Source organism: Temnothorax longispinosus, chromosome 3 (assembly GCF_030848805.1).
Source record: "Temnothorax longispinosus isolate EJ_2023e chromosome 3, Tlon_JGU_v1, whole genome shotgun sequence".
NCBI classification, from domain to species: domain Eukaryota; kingdom Metazoa; phylum Arthropoda; class Insecta; order Hymenoptera; family Formicidae; genus Temnothorax; species Temnothorax longispinosus.
In genome coordinates this window covers 1,489,004-1,504,134 of record NC_092360.1, presented here as the reverse complement: position 1 = coordinate 1,504,134, position 15,131 = coordinate 1,489,004, and the positions used below count along the sequence as shown (strand labels likewise).

At 32.4% G+C, this 15,131-nt stretch overlaps 3 protein-coding genes across 12 annotated transcripts in view; 1 reads left to right on the top strand and 2 right to left on the bottom strand.

The window, feature by feature from the left end:
• Positions 1 to 1,245, bottom strand: part of LOC139810763 (uncharacterized) — a 30,069-nt gene extending 28,824 nt beyond the window's left edge. The window contains exons 1-2 of one of the 7 annotated variants that reach the window (XM_071774604.1): positions 851 to 1,245; positions 606 to 721 (exon numbers count right to left, since the gene is read on the bottom strand). Coding sequence is in view for 3 of the 7 variants with exons in the window: in XM_071774600.1 (XP_071630701.1) it covers positions 851 to 892 (42 nt within the window). In the remaining 4 variants the exon portion in view is untranslated. Of the gene's footprint in view, positions 1 to 58; positions 140 to 605; positions 722 to 850 lie in introns of those variants that run through there. The other 6 variants (XM_071774606.1, XM_071774605.1, XM_071774600.1 and 3 more) reach the window with 6 other exon arrangements.
• Positions 1,246 to 1,734: 489 nt separating this feature from the next.
• On the bottom strand, positions 1,735 to 4,810 carry LOC139810773 (bifunctional peptidase and arginyl-hydroxylase JMJD5). 3 transcript variants are annotated; one of them, XM_071774636.1, is made up of 9 exons: positions 4,774 to 4,810; positions 4,675 to 4,692; positions 3,856 to 3,989; positions 3,363 to 3,504; positions 3,072 to 3,255; positions 2,781 to 2,939; positions 2,392 to 2,609; positions 2,163 to 2,327; positions 1,735 to 2,051 (listed from the first exon to the last, which is right to left on the bottom strand). In XM_071774636.1, exons 3-9 carry the CDS (start codon positions 3,984 to 3,986, stop codon positions 1,791 to 1,793), a joined length of 1,260 nt encoding a protein of 419 aa, XP_071630737.1. In that variant the 5' UTR covers positions 3,987 to 3,989; positions 4,675 to 4,692; positions 4,774 to 4,810; the 3' UTR covers positions 1,735 to 1,790. The 3 variants fall into 3 exon arrangements, with proteins under 3 accessions (XP_071630737.1, XP_071630738.1, XP_071630739.1); XM_071774637.1 differs by having other exon boundaries at positions 3,856 to 3,999; positions 4,774 to 4,788; XM_071774638.1 differs by lacking the exons at positions 4,675 to 4,692; positions 4,774 to 4,810 and having other exon boundaries at positions 1,851 to 2,073; positions 3,856 to 4,135.
• A 402-nt stretch (positions 4,811 to 5,212) lies between these two features.
• On the top strand, positions 5,213 to 13,209 carry LOC139810767 (uncharacterized). 2 transcript variants are annotated; one of them, XM_071774620.1, is made up of 8 exons: positions 5,213 to 5,805; positions 6,395 to 6,640; positions 6,901 to 7,036; positions 7,152 to 9,129; positions 9,213 to 9,271; positions 9,392 to 9,460; positions 9,775 to 9,893; positions 10,679 to 13,209. In XM_071774620.1, exons 1-8 carry the CDS (start codon positions 5,788 to 5,790, stop codon positions 10,682 to 10,684), a joined length of 2,631 nt encoding a protein of 876 aa, XP_071630721.1. In that variant the 5' UTR covers positions 5,213 to 5,787; the 3' UTR covers positions 10,685 to 13,209. The 2 variants fall into 2 exon arrangements, with proteins under 2 accessions (XP_071630721.1, XP_071630720.1); XM_071774619.1 differs by having other exon boundaries at positions 9,775 to 13,209.
• Positions 13,210 to 15,131: the final 1,922 nt, after the last annotated feature.

Below are 15,131 nucleotides of genomic sequence, written 5' to 3'. Positions count from 1 at the left end.
TATGTGCATGCTTGCGAGTATAAGAATTAAGATATTGTAAATTTTGTTATATACATACATAAAATAAGAAATTTGTTATTTATGGTATAATTTTGCCGAGTTGACAGTCGATTGACTAAAAATTATTGTTAATAATTTTGACGAATAAAAATGATCATTACCTCTGAAAAAAGGAAATTAAAACGCGATGATAAAAGATACTTGTGCATAAAGCCCTTATTTTGAAAATTGCCAAACTGTGTTGCAGAAATAATATTTGATTTGTAAAAAGCCAAGCACGAAACACAAATAACTTTTTCTCTCAAGAATAGCAAACATTGAAATAAAAGAATAATAATGATTCAGCGAAGTTATACCGGCAAAAATGCTGACACAATATTCGACAACTACTTTTTTGAACATTATACACAAGTAACAGTTTCCGAATACTCTGACAAATTATTTCTAAAAATAGTGTCGAGCTATCGCTTACTGGACAAGGTCCAATAATCACCAAGAGCGAAGCTTGATAGTAAAATAACAGCTGATTTGGTCATCTAATATTTATTTATTAATTTTACACTGTTAATCTACGTATTTTTCATAAAAATAGAAGTTAATCTTACCAGTTATCGATGTAGCTGTACAACTGCATTTGGACATGTTTAAAACAATTACTGCAAAGTATATTAATCGGTATACCAAACCTGTTTATTTTATAACGACGTTAAACATCTTGAAGCTATAGGGAATTGTTATATAAAATGTTTAATTTCAAGATTTTTCGCATACACAACAGGGAATTTGAAAAGGAATTTGACGGGAAAAGATATTGTAAGAGCGACGGATATTAATTGGTACGCATCTTTACCTGAAGTCTAATAATCGGTGGGAATGCGTCTTCTTTCGTCATTACTAAATAATAAACTGTATATTCTCTTTGACAAAACTCTACGTACACGCACGCTCTGTAAGCACCATGCTGAAGACGTAGACTGCCGGATATTAATAGAATTCTATGTTATTTTTGTTAAACTCCTATATGTCATGCCTTTGTTAAGTAACCGCAAGTTTTGCATTAATATTCGAAGCTAGTACATCCTGCGAATTTACAAATGTAATGGTTACACTGAAAGAAACATGTATTTTTCCTACTATGTATATATATATACTATATATTACTGATCACTATTCAAAATTAATAATAATTAATTCAGTAATTTGTTACTTATAAACGATGATTTTATTTATTATAAAATCGATTGGAGCAAATTTTTTCATAAAACGTATATTTGTGAAAAAAATTATGGATTTATCGGATTGTGTGAATTTTTATATTTTATATAAGTAAAAAAAAAACGAATATTTATGTAGAAAAATAGATTCTCTAGCGTAGTCTTAAATTATTGACATTTTTATTTTAGATTGTATTTATTATTTTTTAAATATGTCTATTGTATTTGCAATAACATGAGAATAATGTTTTCGACAATATTCTGACAATAGTATTTCATACAATCTACCTTTGTTACTTCAAATATTTTGCATATATTAAAGCATATGTTCTCAAAAAAATTTTATTTAAAAAGCATAACACAATCAACAACATTCTACCTACTATTCAAAATTATAAACTATTCAATATTACATTTATGAAAGATACTGGATCTGTATATTATCTCTATTGCAACATTATATAATACATATTGTTGTAAAGGATTGGATAACTTTAATAACAAAGAGTCTAATTTAATATTCATTTGTAAATTGTTATTATATTTGTTATTATATTTACACAAAATAAATATTAATTAATAATTCCACCAGAAACTGATCGAGAAACTCGGAGTAAGGGCGGTTACGTGATGCCACCATTTTGGTGGAATATACAACATTTCTCCGGGTTTTAAGTAAAAAGTCATACCCCTGGCTTCGCGAAAGTTTGGCCATTTGTCATAATCTGGCCTTACAGGATCTACTTGTGCAGTATTATTAAGTAATCTAGTGTCATAAGGATACAAGTTATCTGTTTCGGCCGGAGAATATAAAATAACTCTTTTGTAGCCGAATACCTGAAAAATAAAAGTAACGACACTAATTACAATATGCAAGATGTAGCATAAAGTTAATAAAAAATCTTTAATATTTTATTGCAGCAATTTTCAATGTAAATATCTCTTTACCTGAGCAAGCAGATTATTTTTTGGATCAAAGTGCAAAGGCGACACTGTATTAGCGGGTCCGAACCAGGCATTTATATCAACTTCTGAGGATTCCGCATCCTTCTCCTTACTATCCGTAAAGCAGCAATACTCTGGTACTTCGAAATCCTCTTTCAACTCTGGTATCTAAGATCGATTTAAAAATCGCATTTTTATACGGCACATTGAATCATGTGCAGAGAATTAATACCTGTTCAAATAATTGATGCTGTGCTAAGTAACCAACTTCGCTATTATTTTCAATAACGTGCTTTTGTAAAAATTCAGAAAAATTAACAAGATGCTGTGTCCAATCTTCTTCAGTATAACGGGATCCAATTTCAATCGGCACTGTCCGAGATCCCGCGATCTTATTCAAATAGTTAGGATTTTTCCATAACGTTAATGCTTTCCAATGATTTATACAACCTAGTGAAACGTATAAAATTAATATTTCATATTTCTCTATAGTATTTTAAAGCATATGTGAGATTGCTAAATATTTATGCTATTCAGGCTAACATAAAATTCTGAACTTTGTCATGATACAGATTATCGTGATACAAATATTGATTAGAAACAAGTTTGATTCACATTTACCTGTTAGTACAGCCGGTAATTTTGGCTTAAAAATTTTATTGTAAAATGTTTGCATCGAAGGCTTTTCGAAATATCTCTCCGGGCAGTTAGAGATTAAATAGTTAGTAGTTCCCTCATGATCAATTGAAATATCTTCCATATTTATAGCATTAGATTCTTCTAATAAAATTTGAAAAATAAAATCAATTTTAATGCGGTGTTTAAATCATGCAATTTAACTAAATAATTTAAATAAATTAATAATTTAATATTATATTATTAATATATAAATATTTTTATAAATATTCTTACCAGCACAATAATTGTTCAGCTTCGTAGCATTAGCTGTCAATAAATTTGGCATACTGGAAAGAGGCGCACCCAACAGAATGCCTCTATCAATTTGGTTAATAATATTCTTCAATGCAGTCTTCTTCTTTTCTTTATCAGCATAACTTTCAACATTTATTTTGCACTGAAGCTCTAATAATACAGCCTAAATGCATCAAGTGCAATTCCAAATAAAATTTATATAATCAGTAAAAGCTTTTGTAAATTAACATAAAAGTAGACTTACGTACATTAATCAATAATATTTTATACCTTTACAATAACACACAAAGAATAACAATATCTGTATTCTATTGGAACATCTTTCCAGGAGCCTGAGTTTAGTACCTCCCATGTGCGATCTAAACAAGCTTCCAGTCTTGTTATTGAAGCATTTATCCATTTTTCTGAAGTTCTTATAAGGGAAACAAAATTGATAGTATATATTAAATATTTATATTGAATATTATGCATGCTATTTATTATTTATTTAAAACAATAAGTTTCATAAATGGATATAAACGATCTACAGAGCTATGAAACTCCTACTTTAACAGTTGCATGTTATAACTAGTATATGTGTTTAATATGTGTTTAAATTTTTATGTACACTTTTTTTGCATCATGAATTAATTTGATTAAATAATGTAAGATTATATGAGTGTACTTCAAACTAATTCATGCGACAAAATTGATAAGGCTTTAATGTGTGATAAACATATTTGAAATAATATTGTGTTCTTAATATTTATAAATTAATATTTACAATTGTTTATCAGATGTTTGTAGCACGTTGATTATAGATGTCAAATGTAGTTTTATTTCAATAGGTATATTCTCCAATTCTTTTGTTAACAATTCCCAGGAAACCGTTATCATACAGTCGTTGAAAGTCATTATCTGTAAATTACTTCAGGTATATAAATTATTAATATAAAATATTATACTGTAAAAAATCTTTACTCATAAAAAAATACTTCTGCCATATACAGGTTTACTTAAATACGCCCACTGTACAATAACATAATCAGCTAAATAATACAATATCTTTCCCGTTAGTGAGAAAGTTTTAACTCTACAGAAACTCTCTATAAATACAATAACGCTTTCTGTGATGAACAGGACTTTAAACAAAAATGCTATGACACATAAAGGTACACAGGTGCCAGGACCATTGCATAAAATAAGCTTTGGACGTTCTCTCCATAGTATTGGAAGACAATTTAATGCGGCAAATACAGTGGTCCAAATTGACGTGAGGTACGACTGCCGAACTTCCCGACTTCTATAAATTTCCACGATTTTGTAATCTTTATTGCTACCCTCTAGATCTCTAACTTTCTCCGCACTAAGTTTATCTGTCTGAGCGTGAATGTACACTCTGGGCGAATAATTCTCAATGTTCAAGTGTTTAACAATTCGCAGCATTTCAGCCGTATGTCCACCAGATCCTAATATTATCATTGTTTTAGTTGGACAAGACTTTTCTCTGGGCTTATTGCCTTTGATAAATATCAGATAACACGCTCTTGCAAGTATCAATATACAGGCAAATGCGAAGAAGATAAAACATTCTTTCGCGTACATCTTTCCGTTTTGTTACCTGAAAAGAGTATTATAAAATAAAATATATATCATAAACGTACAAAAGGGTTAAATTACATCAATAACAATCCTCACTAACCCCAAGAATTTTGCGTCTCGACGCGTCACTGGAATTACTGAAAAAAAGCAAGAGATTATAGGTTAGGTTTGTTCTGTGTGATTCTTTTAGGGTGCGGTTACATGGGCTGAGGTCGCGTTCAGCAAACCAAGCCGCTCAGTAGCGGTCGAACATGATTGGCTCTTACTTTTAGAACCAACCAATCGACGCAGAGTGTTGATAAGACGAACTCAACAGTTGTGTCTGCTGAACGCGTCCATTTTCCGCGTTTCACATTACGGCTGCGTTCCGATATGCACTGCAAACTGCAAGTACTGAAAATCTACTGATTGTATGTCAATCAATAATGTTTGTTCGCATTCATTAACTGAAATAACTCTGTTACAATTTAGTTCGCCGGATAAAGAGTATATTAGACTAACCTATATTGACGATCTATTTTACCGATCTTGTAAATCCTTCTTTTTCCCCGTTACTTTTGCTCCCCGAGAACGGAGCTCTTTTTTTAATTTCTCCACAGACCACTTTGCGTATTTTTCGCCACTCAATTATTAAGTATCACAATTCTTTTTGATTCTTTCGCTGCTTTGAAATTTGCGCCGTTAGCTACCAGGCACAGTGGCTCCCCTGTGCGGGAACAAAAGTTAGTGAGGAACCTTATTGCTGTCATTGCCGCCGCGTGTAAAATTCTTCGATCGAGTTTCCGGTCGAATGTACTCTCGCAATCTATGTCCTATAAGCTTCACAGTCTTCACGCACGCCATTTTTATTTATATATGTGTAGGACAACGGAGTACGATACGAATACGGAGTGGATCAGAGTGGATTTGTGCGACAGATTTGTAACAGCCGAGAGCTCGTCGGGGAGATGTGTCGCCTCGCAATATGTGTGTAATGCGAACTAGCGGTGCATGCAACCCGCGGCATTTTCGCGAACGTTCGGCGTGAGTGGCTATTCGTATTCGTGCGAACGCTCGACCGCGGTGGTCGGCCGTGAACACTGCAGCAGTTCTTCCCAGCACTCGTCTCGATAAAATGGACCATCGTCAAAAGGTAAGCCGCACCAACAAAACCGGTTTGAATGCGTAACGAACGTGCATTGGGGGAGAACAACGTTTTCCTCGTTTATCTCGTCAACGGAGCTTTGAGGAAAATCGAAGCACTCCGATGAATTCTCGACAAAAACCCGAACCCTCGAGCGACAAAATAGAAATTTGTTCGATAGCGAGAAATAACCCGGTTATTCACAATATTTTGCAACAATCTGTATATCCGCGCACGCTTCTCATACACTGTTAAATGTTAAAGGATGAAATTTATCAATACCTTGAGTTAAATAACATTTTGTTATTTTTAACTAACCATGTATATGTCAAAATTTATTATTTTAAAACAAAATATTATTTTAACTCCATTGGTTTAGTCAAACATTGTTTTAATTAAATTAACCACGTATTGAGTAGGAGCAGTAGTGACCTATAGGAATGGTTAAAAATTACTTAAATTGAGATATAATTTGACTCTGTGAATTCAACAGTGTACAGAATTTGCAATTGTGAATGCTTAAAAAGATCTAATATCGTTTTGTATTGCTCCTCTGCTATTTTACATGAAATTTCAACCATCATTTTTGCCTCACCAGATGGTTGTAGTTCCTCAACAATCAAAAGTCAAAATCGAGGACGATGACGACGAGGATGTAGAGGCGCTGAGATTGGCAGCGCTTAAGTCACTACGAACAAAAGATGCCACACATAAAAGGTCAGCGTTATCGCAGATGCAGAAAGTACTACCGCAAATAACGCAATCATCCTGTTTCTCGTATAAAAATCAACGGCCTACGAAAAAGAATTACTATCACAATAGGGTGCAACAAAGGCAAAATGGCGTAAGGCGCTTTCAATTTATATATTATTTATGATTAATCACAACAATAATTTTACATGTAAATCCACAAAAAATTATTGTTTCTTGTTTTACAATATGTCAAAATGTATTTAAACAAACGTTCTAATGAGTTTTCAAAATATTGTGTACAAAGTTCACATTATCATGTAAATTTTGTGGATTTTTGTAAACTTTATAATTTTCAAATCTATATTCTTAGCTCGACATCTTCAGTTGTACATCTGTATTTTACATTTGCAGAACGTGTATTATCAGAGACATCCTAATCCGAACTTGATAGCGATAGTTCCTGTAGATGAACCTTCTCCACTTCAACAAGCCCAATTAACTTGTCCCATAGAAAAGACTGAGCCATCTGTAGAAACATGCCCTCAAGGTAAGCTTATATATTTTTACATAGAATGAAATAGACTGTACTAAACAATAATGTTGATCAGTGTGCTTCTTTCTTTTCTTAAAAATAAAATAATTGTAATTGTATGTAATTTCAGAAGAATCAAAATTCCATCGTTTTAAAGATAGTGGGAGCGGTTCTGAAGAAGATGATACAAAGGAGCAGAAAAGCATTACGACCTCTATAAAGACAGAAGTTATAATAAAAGAGGAAGACGACGATTCAGTAAAAGTTGGATGTCAGGAGGAAACTACAGAGAGTCTGCAAAAGAATGGAAGTGATAACCAAGAAGGAGATGGTAATGATGATGATGACGATATACTCTTAATGGCTGATCTCGAGGAAGAAGATAGTTTAGAGCGTTTAATGGACGAGATGGAAAAGGAAATGAATGATGAAAATAAGTCTGAAAAAAAAGAGAAAAAATTGCATAAAGGTGAAGCTAAAAATACGGTGAAAGGTGATGAAGGAAGTAAAAATTTAGACCAGAAGACGACGAAACCAGACGACAGCTATGGTAAGAAGGAAAGAAACAATGTTACTACCTTATCTCTGACTACAATTATCAAGAACGACAGAAGATCTGTCTCTCCACACGTAACGAACCGAGTTAGTCAAAAGCGCCGATCGTTATCTCCAAGGTCACGATCACGGAAGAAATCGCCAAGAAGATCTCCTAGAAGATCTCCAATCAGGCAACTGAAAAAGTCTCCGAGGGAAACGTCGACGAGATATAGATCGCCTCCGTTGTCACGATACTCCCCTAGATCTAGATCGCCCAGACTCTCACCACGTAGATCTCCAAACAGGACAACTACGAAAAGATCACCGCTCAGAAAATTATCGCCGAGGGGCAGATCACCCAAACTTTCGTCGCACTCCATATCGCCACGACCACTCAGATCGAGGTCACCAAGACGATCAAAATCTCCGAGGCCGCGTTCACCCAAAATATCGCGCTCTAGAACGCCACTATTGTCGAGATCAAGATCGCCAAGGTATTCGCCGCTTAGATCTAGATCCAAATCACCTAGATTATCACCGAGAAGGGTGTCACCACGTCGATTACGGTCCAGATCCAGATCTCCCTTGTCTTCTCCTCGAAGAGGATCACCTCGCTTGCGTTCGCCGAAAGCATCACCACGTAGAACACCATCTCGATTGAGATCGCCGCGACTTTCACCGCGTAGGTCACCGTGGTCGTCCCCGAGACATTCACCTCGTCTCTCGCCACGACGAAAGCGATCCCCGAAATGGTCACCTAAGGAATTACCCAGAAAGCACGGTCCACGTTCCATCACTCCAGATAATCGAGATGGTTATATGAGAGAACCGTCTCCAATTTTCAAAGGTACAGCAACGCCAGAAATGCCCAGGACGAAAGCAAAGCAAAAAGATGAAGTATATGAAAAACCAACAACGATGACGGAAATGCCGAAGGAATCTGTTAATACGATTAGTGATCTTGTGCTGGAGGCAAGGAGAAAGAAATTTGAGTCTACGCGGCCTATTGATCCTGTAAATGCCAATAAAAAGATTAAATTATCCAAAAAACATACCACGAATACGAAAGTGGAGCCTTCAGAAGGAACGGAAATTCAATTGAGTGCTGCGAGAAGACCAAATAAAACTGTAGAGGAGTACGATGTTCAAGAGGTGGATTTATGTTTGGAAGAAGACTACGAACTTGAAGAGTGTGAAGAAGTGATGGAAAATACGTCGCCAAGCGCTTTTACAAGTACCATAAATACGTGCATGGATACAGAACCACCAAAAGCGGAGAAAGAAAAATCTTCGAAGAAAAAGAAGAAGCGCGATAAGGAGCTGTATCAAGTGGGAAAATTGAAGAACGAACTACCGCTTTCCGAACGCATTGGAAAGGACAAGAAATGTAAGAAACGTAAGGACATAGTCGCCGAACCGGACGTGGGCACTATATTTGAAGATGTAACTATAGACGAAGAAGGAGATTTACGAACAGAACTTAGCAGAAGGCGCGCAGAGAGACTGAACAGAACAGTGCCGATTCAGTCCGCTAGATTAGTACAGTCAGCTTTTAAAGGCGTTGTTAGTGAGTAAGTAACAACATGATATCATATTGTATCCTTATTTTCTCTTATAAATGTGTTACTTATTTTGTTTTTATGTTTCTTTATAGAGCTGTGAAAAATAATGCAAAAGCCAATCAGAGGCATGTCATGAATACTGATGAAAAACGTAAGTATTTATAAATATTTATAAATAAATGTACCTAGCATTAGTTTTAAATTTCAATTAATTTCTTTTCTTTTCTTTTTCATGACCAAGTTGTTTCTAATGATAAATGTTTTTCTATAGCTAATCAAAAGGAAGTTAGACGAGTTACTGTGCTGCATAGAGCATTAACTGAATTACATGATTCTGAAGGTATTTATATCTCTTTATGATGTATTAAATACAGAATTTTACAATTACAGATATAGAATTTTTACAAATTATAAATATAGAATTTTTTGTAAATTTTAACTTAAATACTGTTAATTATTTTGTTGTTGAAACAATTGTTCTATTTTTTTGTACCTATATATATTTTTTTTTCTTCATACATTTTTAAATTTTTTTCTTATACATAAGGAAAAAATTTAGAAATATATGAAAAAAATATATTTGAGAAAAATAGTTATATTAAAAATAATATAAAATAAATTGTTTTACAAAATGTTTTTATTTTTTATTTACAGAAGAAAGTACTCTTGATTCGAAGGTACCTGTGCGTCTCAGATTGGGACTCAATAAGCAAGTGCAAGAGTCCAGAGAGTCCAAGGTTACACGAAAAGCAACTAAAAGACAGGGTCGTAAGGTAAAGCACAAAAGTCATTTGTCTCTAAAAGATCCTGAATATATGTTGTAGTGTAAATTATGGCTTTATATTTCCATTCTAGATTTATAAGTAGTGTGATATTTTGTGATACTACCAAGCTAAGTATGTGACAGATGCATCTTGAAATATCGTTCATATATTTTTCTTGTTCATAATAGAATGATGATAAATTGAAAGATATTAAATAATGAAGTCTTCAAATCATTATGCTCTATAATTTGCATATTATAATTTTATGAACTAGAACGATGCAATCTGATATAATCTAAATAATAATTAACTGTTATAATTGAATTAATGAATTCAATTAACAAATAGAACTTATTAATGTATGCTTATTAATGAAAAAAATTACATTTTAATTGAGATTACTTTTGATTTATAATAGATAATATTTTTTCGTGAAACTATTATGAGTGGTATATTATCATAAAAAATAATTTACCAAGTTACATGAAATAAGTTGTATGACATTATCTACAAAACAATATTGTGTGCCTTTCAATAATAACGAGAGAATAATATAAATGCCGCGAGATAATTTGCATTATTGAATTTTGTTAAGGGAATGAAAAGCATGTTTTTGTGTAGATATAGATTTCGATAATAACACTATTGAGAAAGAGAGAGAGAGAGAAAGAGAAAGAGAGGAAAAAACAATTATGTGGAACTTTTTCCTAAAATGTTTTATATTTTAGTATCGCGTTATTCTAAACTCCATAGAGAGTTTAGTAGAAAATAAAGATGATCTGTTTTTTGTTTAGGAATAAAATAAATACGCGTTCATCCGATTACATATTTGTATGAAGAGAGAAAAGCGGTTCATCTTACCGCTCATTATGTTGTCGGCACATAGGAAGATGCGCGGATTAACGGCTACGTTATCTCATTTGAAATGCTTGTGAAGTATCTCTATTTTTCTTTTCAAGCATAAAGTACAATAACTTTGATAATACTTGAGAATCCAAATTTCGATATCTTACGATTTAGATGTATTCGATTATTTATCATTATACATTGCTTAGGAAAAGTTGATTACGTGTGAGTATATTAAATCATTTGTTGTGTTGAAGAATGTGTACATAATTTACTTTGGTCGCACACTTAATAAACAATAATAATCCCAAAGCTACCTTTTAAAAAACCTAAGCATATTTTACATGAAAATAATAATGTATAGGTGTATTTTAATTGTATATAGTGCTTAATACCGATTAAACTAATAAGAATGTGTAGTATAGCTTGTAAATTCGACTAATGATATATTGCGGCACCAAATATCTTGTACAAAATATTATATTAACAGATGCAACTTGTTAAAATTTATTTGCTACGCGACGTTTAGTATGAAAGCAATTTTGACGTATGATGCAAACTGTAAGTGTTTAGATCTGATCTATGGTGTTTTATAAATCGATGTTACACTTTATTGTGTACATGTGCCCGTTCTATTTTACAATTAAGAAATTTATTGCGGTATTAAATTAACGGACTAAATAACTGTTTTTTTTTTACATCTATTTTATGCTGCATTTATATAAATGTAGTGTATTAGTTTTCAAAATTGTGTACACTAGATTTTCACATATTTAGCGGCAAATTACTGTAAATATTGTTGTTATATTTCTATTGTATCTTTGAGGAAGATACAATTATAGTTTACTTAATGTATTTTACATAACTGTATTTAATTAACGGCCGCAAAATAATACGTACTATTGCTTTTAATTATATTTCCATATTAATAATTAGGACATAGTATGCATCATTACAATATATGTATAGCCAATATGCGTGAACCATTGTGGGTTATTGTGCAGCTATGTACATAAACTCAGTCTACTTCGAAAACGATGTTCGTATACCAAGCTGAATACCTCATAGTATCTATGAAGGTGTAAACGCTGCTTTTACGTCAATAAAAAAATATCACATTTATAAAAAATTTTTTCTCTAAAAATTTTCTATGAATACCGATAGGATCTGATATTAGATTTTTAGATGTATATAAAAGAGTGATAATTACATGCGTGCCTTTATTTATATTTAATTAAAAAGATGTAAACATTTTTTTAATACGCTTAAATAGTGAACGCGTATACGTGTCAGCCAAAACGAACATTTTTATCATGCCATTTCATTTACACATCGTACATGTGTAAATCTGTGACATCAACTCTGAGAGTTGTATAGTATTTTTATAGCTAGAAATATAATGAAAGACTGAAAGGGAATTATATGAGCCTTAACCAGTGCATAAATGTCATGTGATACTTGGAGGGATTTTTGCAGTTTCCCTTACGCGTGTTTCGATTATCTTAGAATAACACAGACAGTTATGCGTAATATCTTTAACATTTAAAGGACTATAAATAATGGTGATTATATTCATAGCATAATCCTGTGTGCATGCAAAAGTTTTTTCTTAAATATTTAAATATGACATACATACATTAGAAATATTTTATATGTATACCTATTACAAATTATATCTGTGAATAATTTACACAACATATATATTTATTTTAATGACATATTTTAAGATAACATTTTGCAGCCGTTATTTGCCACTTCAATTTTTAAACTTATGAAATTTAGAAAAAATGTTCACTATTACATGGCAATTATATTCAATTTCAACTTCTGTGTTATTCTGTGATACAGTTGCGATTAAATCACGATTCTAATTGTTAATAATTATTTAATTTATTAACTTAGTTTTTGTCATAGGTAAATACAGATGGGTGTAATTTGTTAGTAAAGTTTTGATAATGTATAATTGGATATTTATAACTTATTATTAATACCATAACTCTATAATTAGTTTTAGTTTATTAACATACTTTCTCTTTTGCATTTTGTTATCAATGACAATTCTAGATCATAATTACGAAAAATCGAAATCGAGATTATTACATTACTGACTTTGTGTCTTTTTTTATTAGAAAAAATGTAATTTTATTTTGTGCACGATTTTTATACTTTAAGAGAAATTTCCTGCGTTATATTCTTATGTATTGCAGTAAGATTTTGTATATTATTTTATTATTGGAATGTTCAACCATCTGTAATTTACCGCGCGAACACTGTGTGTGTCTGTATGAATGTACCTATTTATATAACTAAGTATATTTGTATTTATACCTTCTTTACAAAGAAAAAAGAAGCAAGATTATCACATACTTTCTTAGACGTAGTGATATCAAAAATATCAGTGAGGTGTGTTTCCTACGTCACTTAGAATTAATTGAATCTTTTATTTCAGAAAATACGGAATAAAATATTTTTCCAGCTACATTTGCCGACTATTTTTTTCTTGTACCAAAAGCACCTCGAGTTCCTGGTAGCCCTTACGTGTGTAACGTTAAGTCTTTTATCTTGTTGTGAATCGTACGATATTATATGACATTGAGTGAGCGGTATTACGCTTTATGAATATGTATAAGAAAAAGTTCCTTCCGAGTCAGTCACGCAAACTAGAAATGTAGAAGCTAAAGAACTGAAAATATAAAGAATATTTGCGATACTTACAATTAGAATATAACAGTGCGAGCGAACAGTGAGAATAGTTTCGTGTCAATTACAATCCATTATGTAATTATATTGCGCGTATGCTACATCAACTTCAAATTATTGTAAATATAATCGTACAAATATCATAGGAACCATATAAGAATAAAGAAATAAAATAACGACGTGTTATTTGATTTAACGATAGTGTTGCGTGTACTATCTCGCTACTTTAACAGTAATAACTGGCATAGAAATGTCTTTCATAATTAGATCTTTTGCAATTAAAATTAGAAGTTTTTAAACTAGACGCAATTATTACTGTTTAATTTTAATGACGGGGAGAAAATAGTTAGAATTTGTGTATCGTTTTATTTTATGAGATATTGAAACTACTTGTACTCATTGTCAGTATTATATACGCAACAACTAAAAGGCAAGAATGGTCTATTTAATGATTTAGGAATTGTAAAAATTATGCTAAATGATCTAAACGTGATTTAACGGATAAATTATTAAAGTTTTTCTTCATACCTCGGTCGAAAGTACGTACTTTCGTCCCTAATAGCAGGGACGAAAGTTTAACATTTACTCCCTGTGAGAAGTACACGCGCGCTCTCTATAACTTTAAACCTTAACGCCCTTTAAGGACGTTCACCGGCAAAATCGTTTTCTTAGAAATTTTCTTAAACTTTCAGTATATGTTTAATTAAACGCGTTTTATACGTAGGCGTTTTATTCAATGCCCCTTTCGGTACTAAAATTTGAGATATTCAGCTTCAAAGTTCCGATTTTTAACACAGGATCCCTATGTTGAGCTCTCTCGACACGTTTATACGTAGGCGTTTTACTCAATGCCCCTTTCGGTACTAAAATTTGAGATATTCAGCTCAAAGTTCCGATTTTTAACACAGGATCCCTATGTTGAGCTCTCTCGACACGGACATTTTAATGAATAATAAGTACAGTTTTCTTAGAATTTTTTTGAAAAAATAGTATAAGATGCCTCATATTATTAGTAACGTATGACAATAAAGTTCGATATAGCAAGCGGTATTTATTTTTGAGAAATAGTCGTCTAAAGAACACTATCGGACATAATTTTCGTCTGCTCGGAGGCAGGGAGAGGGAGAGATCACTGCGAGACTTGACAACGTTGCTACCGCTGCGACATATAGGTTAAGTAGAGAACGTCAAGATCTTATGGGCAATGTTATTTAAATCAAGTTATTTAATCTTTTTTCTTTATGATCCATTATTATTTACTTTTAGAATGCTCAATAGACAAGTAGGACGTACTCATTTATGATTGGTATTGGAGAAATGGAAACGGAACAAAAATTTGCCAGATCGAGTAAAACTGCGCGGCTAGACGAGTTTCAGACTTTTGCGCACGGAAGTAGTTGTCAACCATATCATTACTCCGTGCGTCTGAGTTGAGCACAACTGCCACCGGAGAACGTCCTTAACCTTAAAAATAGTCATCAATATTGTTCTGTCAATATGTCATCTGATGAATCCGTAGACGAGGAAGAAGTTATACGAAATTTCGATGCAGAAGCGCGATTGATAATAAATACAGATACGTTGCCAAAGAAGTCTATTGATCGATACAATCTTGTTTACGACACGTATAAAAAGTGGCAGATAGAACACAAAACTTCACTGTCAAACTGTGAAGAAAATAATTTGGTTGTGTATTTTAAG

Coding starts and splice junctions, on each gene's coding strand:
- LOC139810767 (XM_071774619.1), top strand. Junction 7,037..7,151: donor TGTAGAAACATGCCCTCAAG/GTAAGCTTATAT, acceptor ATGTAATTTCAG/AAGAATCAAAATTCCATCGT. Junction 9,130..9,212: donor TTTAAAGGCGTTGTTAGTGA/GTAAGTAACAAC, acceptor GTTTCTTTATAG/AGCTGTGAAAAATAATGCAA.
- LOC139810773 (XM_071774636.1), bottom strand. CDS start 3,986: ATGACTTTCAACGACTGTATGATAACGGTTTCCTGGGAATTGTTAACA. Junction 2,940..3,071: donor GCTGAACAATTATTGTGCTG/GTAAGAATATTT, acceptor AAATTTTATTAG/AAGAATCTAATGCTATAAAT. Junction 2,052..2,162: donor AAAATAATCTGCTTGCTCAG/GTAAAGAGATAT, acceptor TTTATTTTTCAG/GTATTCGGCTACAAAAGAGT.